General features: G+C 43.1%; 1 protein-coding gene across 1 annotated transcript in view; it reads right to left on the reverse strand.

The window, feature by feature from the left end:
- The window catches only part of BMPER (BMP binding endothelial regulator), a 166,405-nt gene that overhangs the window by 61,702 nt on the left and 87,681 nt on the right, over positions 1 to 17,022 (reverse strand). The window contains exons 8-10 of the mRNA XM_082192843.1: positions 15,697 to 15,806; positions 13,818 to 13,958; positions 10,297 to 10,401 (exon numbers count right to left, since the gene is read on the reverse strand). Coding sequence (XP_082048969.1) covers positions 10,297 to 10,401; positions 13,818 to 13,958; positions 15,697 to 15,806 — 356 coding nt within the window. The remainder of the gene's footprint in view (positions 1 to 10,296; positions 10,402 to 13,817; positions 13,959 to 15,696; positions 15,807 to 17,022) is intronic.

The raw sequence follows: 17,022 nt of genomic DNA on the forward strand, positions 1-17,022 counted from the left end.
CCGTCAATGGGCTTGCTTCGCAAGACGAAAAAACCGCTAGACGAAGAGAATCACAGAACGGATTCTTTTCGTCTTGCGAGGCACCACTGTATAGAAAAATGTGGAAAGCAGGGAACTTGGTACCTTGACTTCAGCTTCATAAGGCAGGTGGAAAGCCATTCAAAACTTTCCTTCTGCAGCTATGTATCTGTATACAAATCTGCAACCAATCTACTATATATTTTGGAAAGCAATTTGTTTGTCCATTTGTTTGTTGGAGAGGGTTGGTGTTTGGGTGCTAGGACCATTTTGAATCAAGATGAAAATGTGGCTGTGGTGTGACTATACCCATATTTTGGCATAGGTTTGTTTCTCTTTCAATATATTGTTGCCAAACCCAGCACAAGATTTCCTGAGATGGGGGTGGCAGACTTTGTCGGTTTGGTTGCCGGGTGCCATTCTGGATCAAGAAGGAAGACTGAAAGATCACTTTGGCACGACTTCACACATTTCTTGACACAGATTCAGCCTCCTTTCGAGATATCAGTGCCAAACTCAAAGCGAAGGTTCTCAAGTTAGGGTGGGGTGGTTTGTTGTTGTTGTTGAAACTACAGGAGCCATTTTGAATCAAGATGGCAGACTGAAATGTAACTTTGGCATGACCTCACCCAAAGGTTCAAAAGCCACTCAAGATATTATTACCAAACTCAGGACAAGGGTTCCCAAGGTGGGGGTCCTGACCGACATTTGGATGCCAAGTGTCACTCCGAATCAAGTTGACAGACCAAAACATGAGTTTGGTGTGACTTCATCTGATTTTTGGCACAATGGGCCCAAATTCACAAATTACACTATCCAATTTAAAAACACAATTTATTTATTTTTTGCTTTCTAAAAGCTCATGTCTATCCCTGCACTGTTTGGGGGTGTACACTAGATGATACTCATTTTCATTTCGAAATCTACAATTCTATGGTTCTATTGTTTTCATGTCAGTTAACGTCATACTCATATATATAAATATCAGCTAAGACTATAGTGGCTCCCATATTGGGGTAGTAGAAGCAAAAGTAAACCTGGTTAGTATTGAAAATAATAATAATTCAAAAATACACAATGAAGTATATTCAGATTATTATATACCATACATATTAGGGGCATATTAGTTGCATTGACACATGTTTCTTTAGCATTCAGCACTCAACTAGTGAACAATTTACACAGGTTTCAAGGTAACACAGAAGAAAAGCAAAGTTAAACACTTTTGCAAAGAAAAATGGTAAAGGGAAAGACAGACAGCCCAAAGAGGCACATTGACTATTGGTGCTAATGTAAAACATACTCCATGATTGTCACTTAAAAGAAGCGAAATTGGAATCAATAGCAACAATGTTCCAGAACTTCCTCCAGCCGCCACCAAGTCAGGACAGGTTGAAGGTGTCTTGAGGTCTATGGAGCACTTCAAGCGTGTTGAAGAAAGTAGCAGGTAAAGACTGTTTGGAGCTGGCTTGCACATTCTTAATATAGTGGGTCAGTGCTTTGTGATACCTATAGAAGAATACCTATAGAAGAATAGTAGTGAAGGCCTGGTCAAGCTGGTGTGATATAAACAAAGCTTTTTCCACAATCAAAGCTCTAAGGCTATGCGGAGTGTTGCGTGCCTTATGCTTGCAGGTAAAAATAGAGCAAAGGGTGGAAATTGCAAATTGCGCATGATCCAACGCTGACAGGTTGAAATTTGAACTGCAATAAGAAAGGCCATGGAGAGTTGGCAGAATTTGGAAGTCACAAAAGAAGTGTGGGGAGGTCTAAAGAACAATGGGGGGTATTGAAGTTTGGTGGTTAGAATATTGGGGGAAGAGGGGAAAGATCATAGAGCGAGAGGGAGACTCACTCAGACACGTATTAAGAGTTTTTAATGCAGGTATTTTGCCACATGGGGTCACCAGCCAATTTCTGCAAGCACAGGGGACTGTTTCAGGCAGCCATTTTTGAATGGTAACAATCTCCCCTGTTGTAGAAAAAAAAATTGTAGCAATTGCTTCCAATTGTTGAATGGAAGCCTCATGAGCATTTCCTTCGCTTTTTATTTTTTAAAAAACTAACAAACCTGAGTTATATCATTTCTTTTTGTGTGGTCTGGATTCTGTGTCAGTGCTTATAGTGAAACAGATGGAACTTGACCACCTTAATTGAAGCTAAGTCACTTCCTGGATCCAATTTGCCTATAATGTCTTTTAAAAACTGATGTTTTAGAGTCTAATCCAGAAAGGCGGGGGGAAGAACCTAACTCCATCACCAGAGGCTGTGAACACACTATACCTTTAAAGCAAATTTGAAGCACATTTTCCCCCTCAAAGAATTCTGGGCAAGGTAGTTTGCTTGCAGTTTCGGTGTATGTTTTGAGGATAGAAGACGTTTTCCTGTACTCCTGGCTTAGTGGAGAGTCAAATGCCATTTTAATCTCATCTGAATCTGTAAATTATTCCTGCGTTTTGAATAAAGGCAAGGCTCAGTTCTTTATTTGATATGCTGAAGAGGCCAGACCTTTGTAACAACTTCTGGCAGGAGTAGCAGCGGCTAAAATAATAATTTAAAAAACTACACATGTGGTATGGTGGTTTTTTGTTTTTTAAGCTCCAGTAAAAATCTTTATTAAAAAAGTAGCTTAATTAATTTCATTGGAATTAGCTTGAACGGAGAAGATTCAAAGAGCTCCTTTGTGTATCTCCAGGGGCTTGGGCAGGTCCAGTGGGATTTCTGACTTTTTTTCTTTATAAAGCAGGCTCCTTACGCCATACCTAAAAAGACTTCTCAAAGCTACCTTAGTTTTACAAGTGATTCACAATGTGGCTTAAGCACCAAAAGGCCAAAGCCCCTCTGGGTGCATGGAACTACCGGCAGTTGTGCTGATCTTTGGATCCCAGCCTATGAGTCTAATTAAGAAGTCAACCTTTGGTGGCTGGATGGCTGTGCAAACCCGAGGTTGCAATTTGTTTTGCTCCAACAAGTCATCATCAGTAAGTCAAGAACAACCACTGGCTATATATTGTGGTTTGCTGAGAACTATACAAACCACAGAGCCTAGGACTTGCTGATCAGAAGGTTGGCAGTTCGAATCCCAGTGACAGGGTGAGCTCCCATTGCTCAGTCCCTGCTCCTGCCAACCTAGCAGTTCAAAAACACATCAAAGTGCAAGTAGATAAATAGGTACTGCTCCGGCGGGAAGGTAAACGACATTTCCGTGCGCTGCTCTGGTTCGCCAGAAGTGGCTTAGTCATGTTGGCCAAATGACCCGGAAGCTGTATGCCGGCTCCCTTGACCAATAAAGCGAGATGAGCGCCGCAACCCCAGAGTCGGCCATGACTGGACCTAATGGTCAGGGGTCCCTTTACCTTTACACAAAACAGAACCCTTGATTTGGGCATAATACTAAGCCAGAGAGCATGATCTCTTTTCTCCACGCACAAGTGGGAAGGAATGAAGCAATCCAGAAGGACACAACCAGGGTTAGCCATTAACTATGGTTTATGTGGCACATGAAGGAGGCATCTGCAGGAGAGAGAGAGAGAGAGAGAGAGAGAGAGAGAGAAAGAAAGAAAGAAAGAAAGAAAGAAAGAAAGAAAGAAAGAAAGAAAGAAAGAAAGAAAGAAAGAAAGAAAGAGATCTTTCTCTCTTTGTAGCTACTGTCTGATCCTGTCAACTGGAGATGTTAGGAATTGAACCTGGAAATGCAGCTATGTTCCAGTCACTCCCAATTTCCTTAGATGGGACAATTTCTTTACACACACACACTTTAGATGGGCTGCCCTATAACAGAAGTTTTGTGGATAGCATACAAGATGGAAAAGAACCTTGTTTTAAATAAAAAACCCAATTACAATAAAACTACTATAAAATGTATCAAATAAAACATAATTATAGTATCAAAAAGACCACTTTTAAAACAGAGAGTAGAGGAACATATCCCCTCGGTATTAAATCAATTAAAAACACAAAGCAGAGCAATAAAAATTCACAGAGCTAAAACTGCCCTAAACCACCACTTAAATTAAAAAGCCTGGAGGAACAGAGAAATATTTGCCTGGTGCTCAAAAGACATTATTACAATTGGCAGCAGGTGGACCTCACTGAGGGGGACTATTCCCACACAGTCATCCACCATGATGCCTGATTTGGCAGAGGCACTTGCAGAAAGGGCGTCGGATGCTGACCTCAAGGAACAGGTGTGGGAAGAGACGATCTTTCAAGCATCAAGGTCCCAAGTAGCAAAAGCTGTTAAAGGTCAAATACAGCACTAAGATATGCCAGGCTGATCTCTGACTGGACGCCTTACCTTTGCACCTAAGCACATAACCCCTTGGCCATCCTTGTGTTGTTCTTCTAAGTGGCGCAGAATATTTTAATTATCCACCTCCCTCCCTGGATTTCTAATCAAATACTGGCAAATTCTCCTCTTCACTTGTAAGATGACCAGCTTAGCACACAGCACATCACTGTAATCACCTCTAGTGTGCTGAGTCGTCAGGATGAAATACAATCTGCACATGCTCATAAGCACATCCTTCTACATTACCATGGTGTTTATTTTCCAGGGCTGAGCCTTGATTTTGAAACCCTTCGTATTAAAAACCTGCCTTCAAAGCCACTGTGATATAGCAGCTAGAGGGGAGGGCTGGTCTTATCACAACTCAACCATAAAGTCTGGTGACCTTGGATCTTAAGTCATCCGCTCTCTCAGCCCAACTGACTCCGCACGTTTGTTGTGGAGACACCACCCTGAAGGAAAAGCAGACGATGGGAAAGCTATTGTGGTTCGAGGACCCGACCCCCGCGAAGTGAAATGAAGACACAAGGACACGTGATATAAGGTTAATGGGCTAGAAAAGGCCACAACTTTATTGGTTACAGCAATGAAAAGGTATTGGCTTAGGCATTGGATCGAAACAAGTGGGTTATTCACCAGTAGGTGGAGCCTGTTGATGCTAATCCAACTATAGGCTCACCCCCTGCTGTCACCGAAGGTCGTGCCATGGCCTCCCGCCAAGCAGGCATCGGACAGAATACACGACCCCCAGATTCCTTTAACGGAATACCCCTAAAAATTGAAGGCATAGGCGATGGCCACACCTAGCACTTCGACACACCACAACACATTATTCCAATGCCTAACCTACCCACCAATACCACAAAAAGTTGTGACGATTGCTATGAGGTAGGCGAAAAAAACAAAAAGACTAGTGCCAAATGGAAAAACTCCTACCAGGCCCCCCGGTCAACCAGGGTGACCAACCTAAGGTCCATAGCAAGGCCAAAGCCCTAAGTCCTAACTAAAAGGCAGTGGAGGGTGGGTGACTCGCGATGGGGCAACGACGAAGAATGAGGCCGGTGAAAGGCTGGCGCTGCAGCAAAAGGCTGCTGAACACGCCCCCTCCGCGGCACCTGGTTGGGTGGCCACCGGGGGGGGGCGTGAGCGCCAGCCAGGTGAGCAGGAGGCAGGGGGCCGCGCCCCCTGCTAGGTGGTGCTCGGGCTCCCGACCACAACCCCTCCCCTCTCTTTCAGGGAGGAGAGTCTTTATAAAAGTAGGAATATAAGGAGGACTACATAATGCTGACACCAACTCACAATCTGGTGCCCAAGAAAAGCAGCCAAGGTGCTGTCATTTTGCCGAGTTGCTTCCTTCAGTGTAAAGCACCTGTTGTAATAAATCACCTTCATGTCCTTTTAACGGGTGTGCTACAATGCACTCCCCCCCCCTCCAATCACCGTATCCGCAGGGGAAGGTTTTAACTGGGCAAACTAGACTAGCACGGCTGGGAGGTTCGTAGCTGAAAAAATGCCTCCCCGTTGCACGGGATAGTCTTACCTCAGTGTTTTCATAAAAGGGCTGCAGCCATCAAGGAAGCTGGAAGTGGAAGGAATTCAAGCAAAATGAGGGTATGCCAGCCAACCTGCAATGGCCGGTTACCTGAGCCACCATGCTGGCACAGGAGTCTGTTTTTGTCTTGTCGAATAAGGAAGCCCATTATTACTAACATGTGCTGCTAGAGTTCGTTAGCACTGACGGCTCCCTTAGGAGCAGCCTGTGAGATGCAATTCCAATTTTGCCCATGAATATTTATAAGAAGACCACATTTGAGAATCTATGAATTTTGTTGGATATTTTATTCTTCCCCTCGTTTTATGAGAGTTTCAGTTTTATATCAAGTGCTATCCTTTTATTTTTCGTATTCTTTTGAAAAGACAGAACTAATTAGGGTTTCTTTCTTTCTTTCTTGGGGGTGGTGGTGTTCCATTGTGCAACAGCAGCAGCTGCTGTTGTTTTGTACCTCATTTGGCACTGGAGTACGACCAGCAACTTTTCTTTCTGTTTGTAAGAATAGCAGATGTGTACGAAAAAATTCAATGCTGTCCACATTAGGCATGGGACACAGGCCCCAGAGTAAATCCGAAGCCCAAATTCGTAGGCTCAAAATGTATCCACAGAATAAATCTCTCCAAAGATTGTCATACAACACAAACTAAGCCTTGAGTTGCTGCTGAATGCAAAGGACGATGGATAGGATTTTGGTGACCTGTTTTCAGGTCCGTATCAGACATCTGGCTACCAGCCTGGTTATCCAAAGTGGGTCCAGAAAGAGGCTGAAATGGCTCGGCCTTCTAGCAGGTCCTTCAGATATCAAATTACTGGGCCCATAACCCTAGGGACTTCCACTTTTGCTGTACCTCTCCTAACATGGGTCATGCCTTCCCCACAGAGTCCAAAAAGGAAGAAGCACAGCAGTCTAGGCCTGGGGGGGGGGACTTCTGTTCATCTTGCACAAGAGGGAGTTTCCAAGTGCTCCATGCACACACACCCTTTCTGGCATGTATACTGGATGACCCCTGACCCTAGCTACTAAAATAGCACAGAGCAGAGTTGGGCCCCTATACAGACAACGGGCTCAAAGTCCTCTGGACACCAGTGCATCCAATGGCCCAATGAACATTGGAAGCTGCCTTACAATGTGTGAGTATTTCTTACACAGAATGGCAGCAGTTCTCTGGGTTTCAGACAGAGGATGTTCCATTTCTAATTGGAGATTCCAGGTATTGAGCTTGAAACTGTCTACATGCAAGGCATGTGGTCTGCCACTCTACCAAGGCCCTTCTCCACAACCATCATCGGGATACAGAAGGCCTACTTGCTCTAATTTAGAATCGAGTCATTATTAATCCAGGAAAAAGGGGGTGGGGTACTCAGAAAAATTACAGGCTGTACCAAAATTAGGAGACATATTAACAGACATGTGTTGTTTCTCAACACTTTTAAAGAAAAATCTCAGCAAAGTTAATGGAGCTATCATCATTTTCAGTGCTCTGTATGTAGCCAAAATAGCACCATCCGTGCACAAAAGGGATCATCATCAAGAAAGTCTAGAAAATCAGAGGGGCGGGCATATAGAATGGAGTACAGTGGTGCCTCGCAAGATGAAATTAATCCGTTCCGCGAGTCTCTTCGTCTTGCGGTTTTTTCTTCTTGCGAAGCACGGCTATTAGCGGCTTAGCGGCTATTAACGGCTTAGCGGCTTTAAGAAAAAGGAAACAAACTCGCAAGAACTCGCAAGACGTTTCGTCTTCCGAAGCAAGCCCATAAGGAAATTTGTCCTGCGGAACGACTAAAAAAACGGAAAACTCTTTTGTCTAGTGAGTTTTTCGTCTTGCGAGGCATTCGTCTTGCGGGGCACCACTGTATCGTGCAAGAGAGTATGATTGGCTGGCTGGGTCTTTGAAGAGGAGCAATCCCCACTGCAATGTTTTCTATTGGTGCAGGTCCCAATTGTTAACACTACACAGTCACATTGCTACCAAACAGGCAAGCAGGTAGCTTGACATCCCCCAAACACCCATTTCAGTTTTCCCTAGGAAACCTGTCTAGAACAATGAAGACTTGCCAACTTTTAATTTTATAAATTTAATAAATACCGGTTTTTTCGTCCCGTAGGACGCACCTAGTTTTTTTGGGGGGAAATAAAGGAAATTTCCCCCCCTTTATTTCCCCCCCAAAACCAGGTCGGGGAACAGCGGTATGGCGACACTCCGCCTCCCCACTGTCCCCCGAGCTTGTGGGGCTGGCCTATTTCTGCCCTGCGTGAGGGGCGCTCTGCTTTAGGGCGCCCCGCACGCTGGGTGGCAGGCTGCTATCCGCAGGGCAGAGAGCCCTGTGGGAGTTCCTGCAGGGCTCCCCACGCTGTGGGTGTCTGCCTGGCGCGAGGGGCGCTCTGCTTCAGGGCGCCTCGCGCGCCGGGTGGCAAGCTGCTATCCACAGCGTGGGGAGCCCTGTGGGAACTCCCACAGTCTCCCCAGGCTTGCTGATAGCTTCCTGAAGCCTGGAGAGCGAGAGGGGAAGCTTCAGCGAAAGCCTGTATTCACCCCATAGGACGCAAACAGATTTCCCCTTCATTTTGGAGGGGGAAAAGTGCGTCCTGTAGGGCGAAAAATACGGTAATAATAATAACTTAATTTTAACAATTCTGGTGAATCGACAGGACCAAGGTAGCATGACAGCAAAACACAGTGTCCCAAACTGCCTTGTACAATGAACATTATCATTGGGGTGTGCATTGTGAAATCACTAGTAACACATTCATTATGAACCACAGCGCCAACCGATTCTGCATAAAATTTGCTTCTCATTTTCATTTTTTCCCCATTCATGAAATGCATTCAAATGTAATGTTATAGCTTCATCCCCCATCTCTCAAAACATAAAGATTAGTATTAGATTACTTAATCAGCCTTAACTCAAAATCAACAGGAAGTGATTTTTTTGTTGTTGGGAAGTAATATGAGGCTACTTCAGATGATGAAGTCCATTATGGCTGATGACATGATGCTTTTATGATTCATGGCTCTAAAGAACTCTCTCTGAAAATACTGTGAAACGGCCTATCCATTATTTTTTGTAAGACCACGCCTCGCTTTCTTGAGCAGAGAATAAGATACATGAGACACAAGCAGATAACCGTGGACACTGAAGTATAACAGAGTTCCCAAGAGTGTTAGAGGTACAAAGTAATATACTTTCCCTTTTGTAATTCCCTCTGGGAGGGGTACCAGGTAAGGTGCTTTTGAGATGTTTCTGAAGTTTTTCAGAAACGGGGATTTCATTACCCTGTTTTTCAGAAACAGGGATTTCATTACCCTGCTTCAGTAACATCTACATGGCAAGACCATAGTTAAGTACCACATTCTCAATGTACAAATGTGCTTAGGCTCACACATCTTCACGGAGTAGAGGTATCCTGAAACTCACACGTACACATCTGCAGATAGTTGCTGCAGCTCTGGGATCTCTAAAACTCTCTAAAATCTCTCAAGAAATCTCTTTAACAGAAGGAAGCAATTGCAGGCAGCACTGAATTACGTTTTTGCTGTTTTGTTTGTGGAAGTGTTCTAATGATATTTTATACAGTATCAGCATTTGCCACACAACTGTGGGCAAATGAAGAAGAAGAAGAGTTTGGATTTGATATCCCGCTTTATCACTACCTGAAGGAGTCTCAAAGCGGCTAACATTCTCCTTTCCTTTCCTCCCCCACAACAAACACTCTGTGAGGTGAGTGGGGCTAAGAGACTTCAGAGAAGTGTGACTAGCCCAAGGTCACCCAGCAGCTGCATGTGGAGGAGCGGGGAATCGAACCCGATTCACCAGATTACGAGTCTACTGCTCTTAACCACTACACCACGCTGGCTCCCAATGTGCTACTTTCTCCTTGCAAACACAGATGAATGCAAATCTGAGGACATCAGTCTGTGGGACAGTCAACAGCAACGCCAAATTTGTCTACTAACCCTATATAAAGACTATGCAAATGTATTTACCGCTTTCTTTACCTACACCCACCTGTAGGAGCAGCTTAGCAACGTACACTGAAATCCTTAGCACACTTGCATGCCAGCAAATTCCACTGAAATACTAAGGCATACTTCCAAGTAAGTAAATTTAGCCAGCTCCAAACATTTTAAACAGATACTTATTAAGCAAATCACCATGCCTATGGCACAAGACACTCAATGAAGGCAAGTAAAGCGAGAGGGCACTAGTTGATGTAAAACTAGGATTAGAAGTCAGTGAATCAGAAAGAAATGTCTGGAGCAGAGCAGAAGAAACAGGGGGAAACGTGCTGTCCTGTCCTGAATATTTCACTCTGCCCCAGGACTTGGAGTCTCATTCTGGTTCTCCTTTTCCCAAGTCTGCGTAAACCAAGCCTGCCAAAGTTTCTACTGAAAAGCTCTATCAATTTATAAACAGGAGGAAAAGGACACACACTCACATGAGGGCAGCTGCTGACTGGAATGCACTGTTTCTTGCGACACTCAGTCTTGCCTTTCACACAAGCACAGATGGTGCAGTTAACGGAGGACCACATCTCTCCATCCTGCAGGAGGGAGAACATGATACAGCCATCAGCTGGGGCAGCAGAAGGAAGCAGTTCCAGTAATGCATCATCCTGTTATACAAGGAAAAAGCAGCACTCTCCCTGTTGGGGAGTTATGTCATTGTTTAGTCTAAATCACTTCTGAGATGTCCATCTCCACCCAGTTGGATTAAGGATGGAAGCTCATCAGGGATGGTTTTTCACTCTGATCCTTCCAGATAGAGGAGTTTTACTGTACGCTTAATGAAGACGTGTCAGAATTTTCTAGCAACATCCTGATTAGTTGCCTTTTCTCCTGAAAAACATTCGAGTTGTGAGCACACAGTATCATGAACATCTCATTTGGGATGACATAATTATAAAAATTTGATTCAACATAGCCACTGTGATTGGCATGTTTAAGTTACCGCGCGTGAAAGTATTTGATAAAGATGTCAGGACAATGAAAATTTATTCCCAGATGTGGCATCGTTCTCCTTCAGCCCAGGAATGTACTTAATACTGAATTCAGATTTGGATTACTTACAGTGCAAAGGCAGACATCTGATCCACTAAACATCTGAAAATGCTTATAACAGATAGAGAACAAAAATTACCCAAGAATTCTAGCAGGTACAGAGCTCTGTGACTCCAAAGTGCTGCTTCAGAAATGCCCTGGCTTCCTTCCTTATGGACTGCTTGGGCCAAATGCAGTTCTTAAAGCATTATTTTACCCATCAGAGGTCCAGCCACCGTTCCTTTTCTATCCAATTTACATAAGCCTTCAATTTATTGGAAGGAAATGAAGGTGGGGCAGATAGTAACAGAGAGAAAAGATGTGTGCTGTGGATCGGTGTGATGCAGAACACAATAAAAATGTGAGGAACCCATTTATTTATTTATTTATTATCAAATGCTGACAGCTTCTATGAGCCACAGGTGAGAGCAGGGTGCACTGTGGGTAATCTGTCTAAAGATAATGACCGAGTACCTGACACAGGGCACAGTCCTCTGGAATTTCACAAATTGTCTTGCAAAGTACTCATTCACTGTATTTGTGGCTTTCAGAAGACCATTTCCCAGTCAACTATTTCCCATGAGTCATTTTTCTCCCTCTGCTACTCTACATAATATTTTAATAATATGAAGAAGAGAGACACTTGAGGAATTCAATTTATGTGAATTCTGATGTGAGCTGACCTGATCTGCACTCTTTAGACTAACGTGTGGATCAGAAAATAATCCGATTTTACACTTTTCTGAACTTTACAATGCCTTTCTTGGCTTTAAAATGATCCCCCTCAGATTGTTCAGTTTATAATCCCAGTTTTGAAAACTGAGGCAATAAACCAAGAAGTAGTGGACATATGGAAAAAAAATTATTAACAGATCTCAACAGACCAAAGAAAGTATTAAAGGCAAAACAAAATAAAGGCTATTTTCCACAAAACACAATGTCTATGCAACTACAAGAAACAGAGACAACTAACTGTATAATAGTTCAACCCTATACATATTTACTTAGAAATAAGTCTCATTATCCTCCATGGGCCTCTCTCCCTAGAAAGTGAATGTATGAGTGCAGCCTTAGGAAATAAGAATGATTGCACACATTGACTATGCCACTGTAAGAGGCTGGGCAGTCATTGTCTGCTGTTATAATTCTGATATTTTGTTCTGTGGAATACTAGTCTGGATCCCAAGATCTGAATTTTCTGCACCTGGAAGTGGTTTTTAGACATGGGTTTCTGGAACAGCAGTCCTACCAAACCCCAGACTTCAAATGCCTATTTTGAAACTGAGGTGTGTTTCAAAAGCAGTGTATGGCTTGGGTACAGTGGTGCCTCGCAAGACGAAAAGAATCCGTTCTGTGATTCTCTTCGTCTAGCAGTTTTTTCGTCTGGCGAAGCAAGCCCATTGACGGATTAGCAGATTAGCGCTATTAGCGGCTTTTAGCAGCTTTTAGCGGCTTATCGGCTTATCGGCTCAGCTGATAAGTGGCTTAGCGGCTTAGAAAAAAGGGGGGGAAGGAAAAAAAACCCGCAGGAACTCGCAAGACATTTTTGTCTTGCGAAGCAAGCCCATAGGAGATTCGTTTTGCGAAGCATCTCCAAAACGGAAAACTCTTTCATCTAGCGAGTTTTCCGTCTTGCGAGGCATTCGTCTTGCGGGGCACCACTGTACTTGGGTTTAAAGAAAAAAATCAATCCTTTGTATGCACGTGAAGTAGCTCTTTTGAGTACAAGTCAATATGATAATCACAAGGAGTCGTGTGTGTGTGTGTGTGTGTGTGTGTGTGTGTGTGTAAGAAAGAATGCATGTAAGAAAGAGACAATTGGCTGGTGGCACAATTTTTCTGTGTGTAAGCACCAACTGAATGAATGAAGAGTAGTTCCTTTCAATTGACTATAAACAGGGTTTCCAGGACCTACGTACAGTGCAGCTTTGTGCAATGTGTGTAGGGGGGAATGCAAATTAATGAAAAGCAGCATTGGCTGAGTAAATACTATGTGCATAAGGGATTTAACTTTTCATCTGATCCCTGGATCTCTCAACACACAGATGGTCGACACAGTGTCAGAAATCAGTTCCAACGGGGGGGGGGGGAGAGAGAAATTATGCATGGCTTGAAAAAACAAGCAGGCACCCAATAATATGGGAAGTGTTTTGGGAGGGAATCCCCAATGACCCTGGGTAGAAGGAGGGCAGGAGTAGATTAATACTGCATGCCTTCCCAACTCATTAAGCACTGCATGTATCTATAGCTGTGTACTTTATATCCAAAAAGGTGAATTCAGCTCCTATTGGCTCACCTGTGGGTGGGAGGAGAGGTTCCATTTTGGCTTTGTCTATTCAGCCATGCTCTCTACAGGCCACAGAGAAATACTGTATTTTTTGCTCTATAAGACTCACTTTTTCCCTCCTAAAAAGTAAGGGGAAATGTGTGTCCGTCTTATGGAGCGAATGCAGGCTGTGCAGCTATCCCAGAAGCCAGAACAGCAAGAGGGATTGCTGCTTTCACAGCACAGCGATCCCTCTTGCTGTTCTGGCTTCTGAGATTCAGAATATTTTTTTCTTGTTTTCCTCCTCCAAAAACTGGGTGCGTCTTGTGGTCTGGTGTGTCTTATAGAGCGAAAAATGTGGTACCTTTATTATAGCTATCGGGATGTGCTAAGGAAACTGAATCACATCATTATAATGCATTTTATAGCACAGGGAAGCAGCACGGCTTTCTGCCTAGGCAGAAGGGAGTCAGTTTACCAGACTGCAGAAAGCTAATCTTTTTTCTGTTTTATTTTAATTCCTTGTGTGGGAGCCTCTCTGCACTACTAAAAGATAAAACCACTGCTCTGGATTCATTGCAACCTGATGATTACTCAAGTGTTGCAATGATACCAGCGTGGGGCAGTTTCTTTTTTTAAAAAAAGGGCATTTACCCGGAAGATCTTGTTGCCAAACTTGCACACTTTCGTTTTCTCTGGGGACATGTATGAGACACACTCCTTGCAGCACTGCTCTTTGCCTTTAATGCAATCTCCAGGAGGTGAGCATTTCTTCTTACACACCACAGTGGAATCCTACAAGGAAAGAGGAAGGGAGGAAGAGAGGGTGCAGATAAGAGGATGAAGAGGATAACATTCGCTCCTCAATTAGTGACTACTGGATACATGAAGTGGTTGCTAAACTGATGCCACTTATGGAGACAATGGAAGCTACAGTAACACAGTAAGAATATCTACACAGATGTAATATGCATGGGGACTGAGACAAGGACAATGGCTAGGAACATTGAACCTTTCAGGCTGTCCCTACCCCATACACACACACACACACACACACAACCTTGCGCAAATTAATTGTAACAAAGCATGTTTTCTATCTTACTCGTAATCCTGTACTCAAAACAAACACAAAAAGTCAGTTGATCATTATGGTGTCGGAAGCCTGCAACCAATAGAAGGAATGATGCGCTCACCACAATATACTGATGGTCTACGAAAGAGTTATTCCAGAGCTGGAAAAGAGGTATCCTGATGGTACTGGGATATTGCAGCAGGACCTAGTCCCCTGTCACACATTGAAAGTGGTGAAGAAATTCATGACAGAGCAGCAATTACACGTACTTGATTGGCCAGGGAATTCCCCGGGCGTAAATCCCATTGAGAATTTGTGGGCTACAGTGGTACCTCTGGTTACGAACTTAATTCGTTCCAGAGGTCCGTTCTTAAGCTGAAACCGTTCTTATCCTGAGGTGTGCTTTCGCTAATGGAGCATCCCGCTGTGAGCGCCCCTCCAGCACACAATTTCCATTCGCGTCCTGGGGCAAAGTTCGCATCCCGGAGCAGCTACTTCCAGGTTAGCGGAGCTCGTAACCTGAAGCGTTCATAACCAGAAGCGTTTGTAACCAGTGGTACCACTGTATTTGCAAAAGTCGCCTCTGTGCTGTAGACTGTACGACTATGGAGAAGCTCATTCAGGAACTGATTCAAGTGTGGTACAGGGATCCGAAAATCAACAGTGACTGTTCAAAACTAGTAGACTCCATGCCAAACCATGTTCAAATGCTGCTTTAAAATAGTGGAGGTCATATCCGTTACTAATAATAATAATAATAATAATAATAATAATAATAATAATAATTTATTATTTATACCCCGCCCATCTGGCTGGGCTTCCCCAGCCACTCTGGGCGGCTTCCAAAAGAATATTAAAATACTATAATACATCAAACATTAAAAGCTTCCCGAAACAGGGCTGCCTTCAGATGTCTTCTAAAAGCCTGGTAGTTGTTGTTCTCTTTGTATGCATATGTGAGCTTTGTACAATAAACTACATTATTTATTTCAATTAATTTGCACAAGGGTGTACACACACACACACACACACACAATTTCTATACCACCCTTCATCTGAGGATCACAGAGTGATTTACATAAGAACACAAAAATACATAACATAGTAACAAACAAAAACAGTACCCCGCACCCCACACCAAGTTTAAATGGTCAAAATGGTTTAATTAGTCAAAGGCTTGGGAGAAGAGGAATACTTTTGCCTGGTCCCTAAAGATATATAACAAAGCCACCAGGTGAGTCTCCTTGGGAAGAGCATTGCACAAATGGGGAGCCCATTCTCCTGTTGCCACCTTCCGGGCTTCTCACGGAGGAGGCACAAGAAGAAGGGCCTCAGGTGGTGTTACTTTGCTAAGAGATGCATCTGAAAGTCAACGGGAGCAAGCACTGTAGCCCCCAAACTATAAAGGTATCACTGCTGTACCATGAAAATGACATGAAGAAGGGCTTACAACCAACTCACCCTGCAGGTACACTTAGTACAATTGTCGTATGCAAAAGAGGCTCCATTGTCATAAACATCGCTGTGAAAGAGGCAGCTTCCAAATGGGAGATCAAACACTTTCCTCTGCCCTGGGAAATACAAACACAGGGAAAAGAATGTGATTTAAAGGGAGCTGCTGCATCATCAACAAAGATAGCTATTGCTCATCTGCAAACTATTATTGACTGGATTGTTCTGTTTTAATCCATTTATACAGGATTTGTTTTTTATCCTTTTTTATACTGTTTTGAAGAAATTACTGATTACCTGAGGCAAAGATAGGACGATGGCAAATCTCTATAAAACGTGTGCAGTGGAGGGATTCTAAACTACTTATTTGTAACAGCTTGCCTTGACACTAGACTTCTAGGTTCAACGGGAAAAATTGTCGGGTCGATGTGAATGATTTTTGGAATGGAGGGAACTGAATTTTTGCTCATTTTCTAATTAGCAGGTCAGAGTATTGCTCTGTTTATTATTTGAGTATTGTTAATATTGTTTACTACTATTTACATGGCTGGTATGTATTTTTCCACGGATGTCATATCAAATATTAATGTATTAGATGATTCCCCCTCTTCCTCCCTATGGTATTATGTACTGTATATTTTTCTTTGCTGGGTCACTTGGAGACCTTCGGGTGACAAGGGACTAATAAGTTTAAATAAATAAATAAATGTATGGATGAATAATAATCACATAAGACTATTGATCCATCTAGCCCATGGCCAGTGGCACTTCTGAGGGTCAGGTAGAGGGTTTCCCTAGCCCTGCTGTCAGAGAGCTATTTGAAAAATAATAGTAAACTCAATTATCTGGGTACCAGTCCTCATGTGGCCAAAATGGTACCACCCACAAGAAAGAGGCATCAATAAGCTCGGTGAAACCACAAGCTTTAAAGCAGCACAATTTATTTATATGGGGGGGGGCAGCTAATGTGGGGACCCCAAACTGACATTTGAGGATGAATATGGGAAACCAGAAGGGAGGGTTAGTGGAATGGAATATTTAGGACAGGAACACTATACACTGCAACATTTCGTTGCAGGTCTCACTTTAATTAATTGACTAACTAACACATTTATGGACTGCTTCACAGCCTGCAACCAAAGGAAGCAGTGTACAACAAGATAAAAAATTAGATAAAGTACAAACCCCCCACAAGTTCCAAAAACAATTAAAAACATCTCTACAAACACTAAATGCAGTAAAACGATTTCTACAAATGTACGATTAATATCCCATAAAAACAAAACAAAAAAATGTATTGCAACAATAGAGTTGCCTTAGTTTAGGAAAAGCCAA

The sequence above is a fragment of the Podarcis vaucheri genome, assembly GCF_965113315.1.
Source record: "Podarcis vaucheri genome assembly, chromosome: 12".
NCBI classification, from domain to species: Eukaryota; Metazoa; Chordata; class Lepidosauria; order Squamata; family Lacertidae; genus Podarcis; species Podarcis vaucheri.